Raw genomic sequence first — 10,803 nt, 5'->3', positions numbered from 1 at the left:
GTTGGGACTGCTAATGCCTAATGTCGTTTAGTTACATTCAGCTTAGCTAAGTCGTAAGCAAAAGTTGGTTCGCTATGGGTAAAAGCTTTTAGGCAGGCAATGCCCAACCTCAACCTTATTAGCCATGCATGTACGACTAGACTATTGGTTAGAAGTGAAAATACATTCGTGAGTTGGTGTTGCATGTGCAGAAAACGTAAGGAGGATATGAATCACCTTTTATTGCATTGCAACTCTGTATCAGGATTTTGGTTCCTTTTTCTTCTGGTAAATGGGACATGGGAATGGGGAAATGGTCTGAATCAGATGTAGAAACTCTACAGATACCATCTTTTGAATTTGCTTAGAGTCGTGTTGTGCATACTTCTACTGTTTGTTCCCCTTCTGAATATGCGAGGGAAATCATTTATATCTTTGGTAGGAAATGCTTTCCTGAGAAAATATTTCTGGCAGCCAAATGACGATAAACAGTTTATTTTTCGAAAAACATTGAACTCCATAAGCTGACTCTGGATTTGTTAACTAGTTTGCTATAATGCTGTTTACATTTCCCGGTAGCTTTGCTAAGGACCAGCTAGTGGCAAGGCAGCTGCCAGGGTTACTCGCACAAATGGCCCTATTTCGCGGTGGTCTTTAATTTTTTTCCCCTCAAATATGTGGTCATTAATTTTTACCCTTAATCACTTTTGGCGCAAGTAAGTTTAGATTTCACTCAACATATGTATTATAACATCCCAGAAGTTATGCAGGACACGGCAAAACTTTCAACACTCGACGTAATTTGAAAAATATTACATAACTTATGCTGCATAATTTAATTCCTATAAAATTTATCCTGAGCGAGGTAAAAGTTCAGTTTTGAAGATAAAATTAAAATGTTATATGAGGGACAAAAATTAAGATTTGGGCCCCTGAGTCCAAGTGCTGGCCTGAGCAGATCAAGTTCCAACGAGGGGTTTGCAGATCCAGTGATCAATACCTAACGACTTTTTTCCCTTTTATTCACTTTCTTTGCAAGAATGAATTTTGTTATAAAATAAAGACTATAAAGTAAATATACTAGAGACAAGTATGTAGAAAGAGACTGATATATTATTCAAAATTTGATATATAAATGAACTGGATTGACATCCTATTCATAAAGGAAAAGAAGCATTATCCAAACTTTTTAGGAAAATCTGTTCGACAATGTTCGCATAACTTGATTAAGCGCGAGGAAAGGCTGCAGCGCTTTTCAACTTTCGCTCGGCAAGTCACTTTTGCTTGAGCTACTTGCAAGCTATGCTTGAAGCTACTTTGCAAGTTGTCTACTTAATTGCAAGTTATTCGATTGTATTTTTGAATGACATCCGGTTGGTGTATTTATGAATGGACATCCACAATACGGTGTATTTATAACACTCCCCCTTAGATGTTCATTAATATATTTGTACCTCGTTAAAACCTTACTAGAAAAATCCAGTGGAAAAAAATCCAAGTAAAGGAAAAAGAGTACACATCTAATGCAATGCGCATTCTGACAAAACCTTGTTAAAAAAAAAAAAAAAAAAAAAAAAAAAAAAAAAAAAAACCTTACCAGGAAAACCCAATGGGACAAAACGTTGGTTAAGGGGAAAAGAGTACAGTGCATAATTTTCTCCCCTTGATGAAGAACACAATTCAAATGTCTAAGTCTTCGGATTCCAATCTTGTTTACCATCTTCTCAAAAGTTGAAGTCGACAAAGATTTAGTGAATAAATACGGATTATCACTTGAATGAATTTGTTGCAAATCAATATCACCATTTTTTTGGAGATCGTGTCTGAAAAATAACTTTGGTGAAATGTGTTTCATTTTGTCTCCCTTTATGAATCCTCCCTTTATTTGGGCTATGCATACAGCATTGTCTTCATATAAGACTGCGAGTATTTTGGCATCACACTTCAGGCCAGATCTTCCTCTGATAAGATGTATCTGATCTCAACCACACACATTCTCTACTTGCTTCATGAATAACTATTATCTCAGCATGATTTGAAGAAGTAGCAACAATGGACTGCTTTGTAGATCGCCATGATATAGCAGTACCTCCGTGTGTAAACAAATAGTCTGTTTGAGATCAAGCTTTATGTGGATCAGATACATAACCTGCATCTGCATAACCAACAAGATCTGTACTACCTTTGTTGGCATAAAACATACCTATATCTATAGTACCTTTTAGATATCGCAGTATATTCTTAATTCTGTTCTAATGTCTCCCTATAGGAAAAGAGCTATATCTTGCTAGCAAATTAATGGAAAACGCTATATCAGGTCTTGTAGCATTAGAAAGATACATAAGTGCACCAATGGCTTTAAGATATGGTACTTCAGGACCAAGTAGCTCTTCATTCTCTTCTTGAGGTCGGAATTGGTCTTTACTCACTTTGAGCGAACGAACAACCATAGGAGTACTTAATGGATGCGTATTGTCCATGCAAAATCGTTTTAAAACTTTCTCAGTATAAGCAGATTGATGGATAAAGACTCCGTCTGCTAAGTGTTCAATTTGCAGACCAAGACAAAGTTTTGTCTTTCCAAGATCTTTCATCTTAAATTTTTTTCTTTAAATATTCAATTGCCTTTTGGAGCTCTTCTGAAGTTTCAATGAGATTTATGTCAGCAACATAAACAACAAGTATAACAAACTCTGATTTTGTTTTCTTAATAAGAACACATAGACAAATGGCATCATTTATATGACCTTCATTTATTAAGTACTCACTAAGGCGATTGTACCACATGCGCCCTGATTGTTTTAAACCATATATTGATCTTTATAATCTGATTGAATACATCTCTCGAGACTTTGAACTAAATGCTTCAAGCATTTTAAATTCTTCCGGAATTTTCATATAAATTTCATTATCAAGTGAACCATAAAGATAAGTTGTAACCACATCCATTAGATGTATTTCAAGATTTTCATGTACAACTAAATTGATGAGGTATCGAAATGTTACGCCATCCATAACGGGTGAATATGTTTCTTCATAATCGACACCGGATCTTTGAGAGAATCCTTATGCAACAAGGCGTGCCTTGTATCTCACAATTTCATTTATCTCATTTCTTTTTCACACAAATACCAATTTGTGGCTTCGGTTTTACACCACTGTGCGTTTGGACTATCGGTCCAAAACCTTACATTTTTAGTAAGTGAGTTCAATTCGATTGAATCGCTTCTACCATTCGGCCCCTACATCTTTCGTCGATATTCTTCGATAGATTGAAGTTCCTGATCCTCATTGTCTTTCATAATGTTCAATGCAACATTATATACAAAAACATTATCCACCATAATTTTCGATCAAGTCAAATCTATCTCATCACCAGTAGAACTTAATAATAGTTCTTTATTCACTTGAGTCTCGGGTTCAATGATATCTTCAGGAATATCAGGATTAATCAGATCTTGAATCTCACCGTGAGATCCTTTTCTAGTGTCATTTTGATCATTTTCATACTTTTTTTTTCTAGGATTTTTATCCTGGAACCCAATGGTCTTCCACGCTAACCGGACGTGTATGGATTCGAACCTACGGTGCTAAGACTGCCCTTTGAGACATTAATTCGGATAGGCGCATTCTCTGCAGGAATATGCAATTTACTTATCCTTTTCAAATCAGTAAATGCATCCGAGATCTGATTTGATATTTTCTGCAAATGGATGATCTTCTGGACCTCCATTTCACAAACAGGGGAGTGTGAATCAAAATGAGAGCGCGATGAAATTTTCCATGCAATTTCTCTTTTGATTTCTTTTTTCTCTCCCCCTAATTGTGGGAAATTCGTTTCATCAAATCGACAATCTGCAAATTGAGCAGTGAATAGATCTCCCATCAAAGGTTCAAGACAGGAATAACAGAGGGTCATTCAAACCCAATATATATTCCTAACCTTGTTTGGGGTCACATCTTAGTGTACTGTGGTGGTGCAACCGGCACATATACAACATAACCAAAGATTCATAGATGAGCAATATTTGGTTCATGGCCAAATACTAATTGTGACAGAGAGTATTTATTATAATGAGTCGGTTTGAGACGAATTAGCGATGCTGCATGTAAGATAGCATGACCCCAGACGGTAGTGGCCAACCGTGTTTTCATACATAGTGCTCTTGCTATTAATTGCAGGCGCTTAATAAATGACTCAGCAAGGCCATATTGAGTATGAACATGAGCCACAGGATGTTCAACTTTTATCCCAATGGATAAACAATAATCATCAAAGACTTAGGATGTAAATTCTCCAGCATTATCGAGACGTATAGCCTTAATGGGATAATCTGGGAACTGTGCCCTTAAACGTATTATTTATGCCAACAATTTATTTCGCAAACGCCAGGTGGCCAGATGATAATAGGCACACATGCGACCATCTGGAAGATGCGTCTATTAGGACCATAAAATATATGAATGACCCACAAGGTGGGTAAATAGGTCCACATATATCCCATGTATATGTTCTAGAAAGGCAGGTGATTCAATACCAACTTTCATTTCATTTAATGTCTCAACATGATACCCATTCCGACGGATATCTTTGAAACTCAACAAGTTTCTTAGGGATTTAGAAGAGAACAGTGCATCTTCTATAACAAGTTTCGTCCCCTCAGGCAGAAATATAGTAAAGAGCCTTTAATCAGTTTTGAATTACCAGAAATTGTAGTTAGATTTGCCCTTTTTCTAAGCAAGTAAGCAAAAAAAATCTCGTCTTTCAATATGACATGCGTTGTTCCACTATCAATCACACAAATATCTTCAATCATTGATCCAAACAATATTTGAGAAACGTCCATATTTTCTTCAAAATGAAAAAATATACACAAAGTGAACATTGTAGTAAATATTATTACCAAAACATGATTTACACTTGATTTACAAGATCCATAACCGTACAAACCAGATTGCTAAAACAAAACATGACTTATCTCATAACCGTACAAACCAGATTACTAAAACAAAACATGACTTACCTTTAAGTATTAACATGATTATACTAGATAATACAAACAACTTAAAACATCTAAGTTTCTACAGATTCATCTCTGATTACAGGATCTATTTGTGGGAGTGCAAAGTAATCAGCTACATCCAAATGCATGAAGTCATCATTATCTTCAGAAATAAAATTTGCTTTAGCATCCTTTTTAGGGAGGCTGATAAAGCTCAACCAAGTGCCTTGGCGTACGACAAGCACGTGCCAAATGCCCTTTACCACCACATCTGTGACATTTATCTTCTGGATTTCTCCTTTGCATCGCTTCATGCTTTTCATCCTTCTTTTGAAGGGATTTATTTGGTGCAAGGCGATCATCATGATTATAACTTTTCCCTCGACCACGGTCATGACCACTGCTAGGCCCACGACGAGGATTGGGGCCACGACCTTTTCCACGCTTATCTTGGTGAAAGTGAGTTTCATTCACTTCAGGGAATGGATAAGAACCAGTAGGTCGGCTTTCATGATTTTTCATTAATAACCCATTATTTGTTCGGCTACAAGATGATATGAAATTAGTTCAGAATACTTTTTTAACCCCATCTCTCGATATTGCTGTTGCAGGAGCACATTTGACGCATAGAAAGTGGTGAAAGTTTTATCCAACATATCATTATCAGTGATATTTGCACCACATAATTTCAGCTGAGATATAATTCTAAACATTGAAGAATTATACTCACATATAGATTTAAAATCTTGTAGCCTCAAATGGACCCAATCAAAACGTGCTTGTGGAAGAATGACCATCTTCAGGTGGTCATATCTATCTTTTAAATTATTCAACAACATATAAGGATCTTTAATAGTGAGATATTCCAATTTCAAGCCCTCATCAAGGTGACAGCGGAGGAATATCATTGCCTTGGCACGGTCTTGATTTGATGCTTGATTTTTATTTTGGATAGTGTCTGCCAGACCCATCGTATCAAGATGAATTTCAGCATCAAGTACCCAAGACAGGTAGCTTTTTCCCGATATATCCAGGGCAAGAAATTCACGTTTAGAAAGATTTGCCATTAATTAAGAAAGAGAAAGGCTATACCTTCAAAGCTTTTAAAGTATTTGCTCGAGATGGAAGAGTCTCGTTGTTATACCTTGTATTTTATACGCTGAGTTTCGCCGTAAGATAGCTGACGTGAAGTTAGTAAGTGAGGTTGTTGTAAAGGTTATAAGAGATTCTACATGATTATTCCATGTGTGCGGGAGTTTAAGTTGTGTACAACAAGTATCGGAAGATTGGAGGCGAAATAAACCAGAAAATCTTAATGTTATAGCAGAGCAACTCGAAGGTCAGATCGACGGACCGTCGACTAGTCAACGGGTCATCAACCTGCCCGTCGAAAAACTCTAAGAGATTCAGGGGCTTCCGCAGGTCGACGGTGGCGAGTCGATGAACCATCGACAAGTCGACGGACCGTCGACCCTGCTGCTGAACCGCAGGCGGTGGAAAATTTTCTCTCAGAAGGGCCACGACTTAGATCATTTAATTCACCAAAAATTAGAATCCTCTAGACCCTTCAAGTTCTTTCTACACTCTTTACTCATCCATACACTTCCTAATAAAAAATTCAAGTGGAAATCAAGCATTGGAACCCTAAATTAGTAATAAGTGATGATGGTCTTTGCTCCTAGTTAAATTTTAGGGTGGTTTTGGGTTGAAACAAGGTTGGGAAGCTAGGGTTTTTCAAGATTGAGGTATTCTCTCTCTTTATTTATTGTATTGAGTTGATTTGGAGATTAGTAAGTCATAAAAGAGAAGGAAATTGTGGTAGGAAAAGTTATGAGACATTGTGTTGTAATTATTGGGTTTGAATGAAATTTGGAAGGAAGCTTTGGATTGTTTTAGGTGTAAATTGTATATAATTTCCTAAATATATAATTATTGATGTTGTTATCATTGTTGGGAGTTGATTTGGAATTTGATGGAAGTAGATGGAATAGAGGAAGTGTTGCCCAAATTCCGCTAGCCCACTAATTACTCTAGTTTGAACTTAGGAGTGATTTCAAGACTTAAAGTTAGTGTGAATCCTCTTGAATGCAGATTTGCGAGCTTGGGAGAAGAACGTTAAGTAATTAAGGAGGCGAAAAGGTACGTTAAGGCTAACCCTTTTCTTCTTAAGGCATGAACCCATTGTCGCGAACTTATACATGATATTCATAATGTCTTCCATGATGACTCCATTCCTAGAAGTACTAAAGCTTATAGTTCTTGAACGGTCTTTCTTATGATATTATTGATCTTGTTCCACGTTATTGATCTCATTTTATGATAGTGGACCCTAATGAGAAGATATAGTGATAATGATGATTCCATAATGATAATCGGAGGTTCACCGACTTTGTGTCACTCCGATGGAGTTGTAATGTTCCTTTGGATTCTCATTCATGCTTTATATATATATGTATGTATTTCCTCACACCGAACCGCGCTATAGTCGGCTGGGTACGGTACCTAATGTGCACACCACTGCAGTTGGGTATGGATAGCACCGATCCTTGTTATGGCCGAGTACGGATAACACCGAGCCTTGTTATGGCTGGGTACGGGTGACACCTAGCTTATATGGCCGGGTACGGTATCTTTATACATATAAGTATGTATGAAAGCGTTTCTTTAGAAAAAGCACAAGTATGCATGACAACCACCTTAAGAGGCATTCTGAGGTATAAATTGATCTCTTTATCTTATGTTATCTTCATGCTTTCATCCTATTGTTATTCATGCCTTACATACTCAGTACATTATTCGTACTGACGTCCTTTTATTTGGGGACGCTGCGTTCATGCCCTCAGATAGACAGGGATGCGGACCAGACCCCTAGGCTGCTTTATCAGTGATTGCGTAGAAGTGCTCCATTTGATCCGGAGTTGCAGTTTAGTTGGTACTATTCTTTTGTGTACATATGGGCATGGCGGGGTCCTGCCCCGCCTTTATGATGTTATGCACTCCTTGTTTAGGCTCGTAGACCAATGTATATAGTTCGATGTTCCGTAACCTCATAGGTTCATATTTTATATATCATTTTGGCAGCCTTGTTGGCTTGTACATATGGGCATAGTTGATGATGTTTAAATAGACGTGCATATGTTCGATGAAACTTGTGTCTCTTCAGTTTGTGGTAATTATGAGTTAGCCATGTGGCTCACCTAGATGTGATAATGAGAAGTATGATAAGAGGTGCTCGGTGGGTTAGCTCCGGGTGCCCGTCATGGCCCTCTGGTTGGGTCATGACACTCGTGCTGATAACGTGTTATAAAATAAAGACTATAAAGTAAATACACCAGAGACAAGTATATAGAGAGAGACTGATATATTATTCAACTTTGAACTGATATATAAATGAACTGAATTGACATCCTATTTATAGAGGAAAAGAAGCACTTGCGAGGCTTTCCAGTAAGCTGCTGCGAGGCTTTTCAGAAGTTGCTGGCAAGCTGCCTGCTTGAGCTACTTGCAAGCGGCTCGCGATTGCAAGCTTCGAGGAAGCAGCGCTTTTCAGAAGCCCGGCTGGCAGCCGCCGCTTTTAGCCTACTAGCAAGTTATCTCGCTGAGCCATTTCTTGCCCAGTCCGCTTTTTAATTGTAAGCTTATCCAGTTGACTATATATTTGAGTGGACATCCACAATACGGTGTATTTATAACAAATTTAAGTTTTTAAGTATCATTCGTCAAACTTTTATTCATTTTATTCCTCAAACTTATTTCATGTTCAATTTTGTTTCAAATTTGAAACTGATAACTATGTTTAATGATGTAAAATAATAAACATTATGATAGAAACCTGAGTAGTAGTAATAAACATAATATAAGTGTGAATTACAAAGCTGAATATATTGAATATGTCATAATATATAGATCGTCTTTACAATATAAACAACAAAGTAACTGCAATATTGCCTTAATGCAAATTAGGAGAGAAATATGGAATTAACGAGTAATATGAGTCTGTTCCATACAATTTATTAAAAAAGAGTTTAAAAGCCAATAAGCACTTAAAATAAGCCAATTCAAACATCCTCTTAGTGGTTTGGCCGGCAAGTTCAAAAAACGTCTCTTGCTTTTACCATTAGAAAATTGACATAAATAGACAAAAAAAAAAAAAAAAATTGTCAAGAGGTAACAATATGAAGCCCGGCTATATCCAGCCCAATGCTAGTCAATTTGTGTGCTACATGCACTAATGTATATGGGGCAATTTGCAGGATGGCCCTTCGCTAGAGGTGGTCTTTAATTTTTGTCCTCCAAATCAGTGGTCTTTGATTTATGTCCGACAAATCAGTGGTTTTTAATTTTTGCCCTTCGCTAAAAGTTTCTTAGTTCCGGGTTTGAACTCCTGCTCAGTCAAAAATTAAAAAGAAATCGCAAGGCATAAGTTGGATTCGCAGGGCATAAGTTGGACCTCAACTTATTAAGGCATAAGTTGGGTTTCAAACTCTACCTTGAGGCAAATATATATATATTTTTTGCTGGAATTTTGCAAACCTCTACCGTAAGTCCAACTTATGCCTTGTGATTTTATTTTTTTTTGACTGAGCCTAGGTTCGAACCCAGAACCTCTGGGTGCTAAGCGAAGGGCAAATATTAAAGACCACCAATTTGAGGCGCAAAAATTAAAGACCACCCCAAAAGAAGGACAATCCGCGCAAAAAAATGATGTATATGACTGTTAGTTTATTAGGGTAAAAGTTTAATCCGGCACCTTATTTTATCTTCCTCGTTTAACTTGTCCTCATTTAAAAAACAAGTTTAATCGGTACCTAAAATATAGATAACTTCAGAGAAAACTGATTTGTGATCTCCTCCTTCTTCCACCCCCTCGTCCTCCTCTTCTTAGTTTGTCGTACAATGATATTTTTAACCTTATAGCAATTGATGTGTAATGTTTTAAAGAAGTGGATCTTAAATTTCAAATACGATGTTGGAAAAGCAACTATGGTAAATTAGTTTGTTATATTTGTTTTTGTTTTGGGAAATTAATTATGTCGTTTGTTCTTTTTGATATATGAAACTTATGTTTGAAATTTGTTCTCATTTGAGATAGATTTGGTTGTTAGATCATGTCTTAGACTATTGAAATTCGCGAAACAAGTTGTTGTTTCTGAGAAAAAAAATTATTCACCATAATTTATGCTAAAATGTCTAAAGTGTAGCCAAACATATGCCTGATCTTATGCCAAAGGTCTGAAGTGCAAGTGCAGTACTATATGTCTCAAGTTTAGTCTTGCGAAGGATCAGCTTCAATAAAAAAATGTCAGAAGTTTGGCCTTGTCATTGCCACAACTTCAATTAAAAAAAAAAAATGTTTGCAGTTGGCTTTGCCAAGTCATTACATGTCTGAAGTGCAACCTTTGAATTTTGGCTTTGTCAAGGCCACAACTTCAATAAAAAACATCCAAAATTTGACCTTGCCAGGAGCACAACTTTTGAAATGGCAGAAGCTACTAGCTTTGACAAGACCACATTTCAGGCAGAAAGTGTTCGAAGTTTGCCAAATTTCATACGACAGTTTTATAACTTCAGTTCCGTATGTCTTAAATGATTCCAAAGCAACATTAACAGTTACTAAAATCGGATAGTTGTGCACTTCGCCCTCTATTCGGTTCTACATGTTTCTTTCATTGGGAAGATTAAAAAGAAGAGACGGCACAAGCCTGGTGGCAAATGGATTGGGCTTCGAGTTTTACCCAACTTAGGATATGTTCGGCTTAACTTCAAAAAAACTGCTTTTTAAAAATAAAAATAAAAATATCAAAAGTGTTCTTCGAGAAAA

The 10,803-nt window shown here is 36.7% G+C and overlaps 1 protein-coding gene across 1 annotated transcript; it reads right to left on the bottom strand.

Annotated features, from left to right (window-relative positions):
* Positions 1-5,503: 5,503 nt before the first annotated feature.
* Positions 5,504-6,049, bottom strand: LOC132057709 (uncharacterized). Its single transcript, XM_059450322.1, has one exon. The coding sequence runs from the start codon at positions 6,047-6,049 to the stop codon at positions 5,504-5,506; it is 546 nt and encodes a 181-aa protein (XP_059306305.1).
* Positions 6,050-10,803: the final 4,754 nt, after the last annotated feature.

This window comes from Lycium ferocissimum, chromosome 5 (assembly GCF_029784015.1).
Source record: "Lycium ferocissimum isolate CSIRO_LF1 chromosome 5, AGI_CSIRO_Lferr_CH_V1, whole genome shotgun sequence".
NCBI classification, from domain to species: domain Eukaryota; kingdom Viridiplantae; phylum Streptophyta; class Magnoliopsida; order Solanales; family Solanaceae; genus Lycium; species Lycium ferocissimum.
This window is presented reverse-complemented; position numbering and strand designations above follow the sequence as displayed.

Excerpts from the sequence above, each read along its gene's own strand:
- LOC132057709 (XM_059450322.1), bottom strand. The coding sequence starts at position 6,049 with ATGGCAAATCTTTCTAAACGTGAATTTCTTGCCCTGGATATATCGGGA.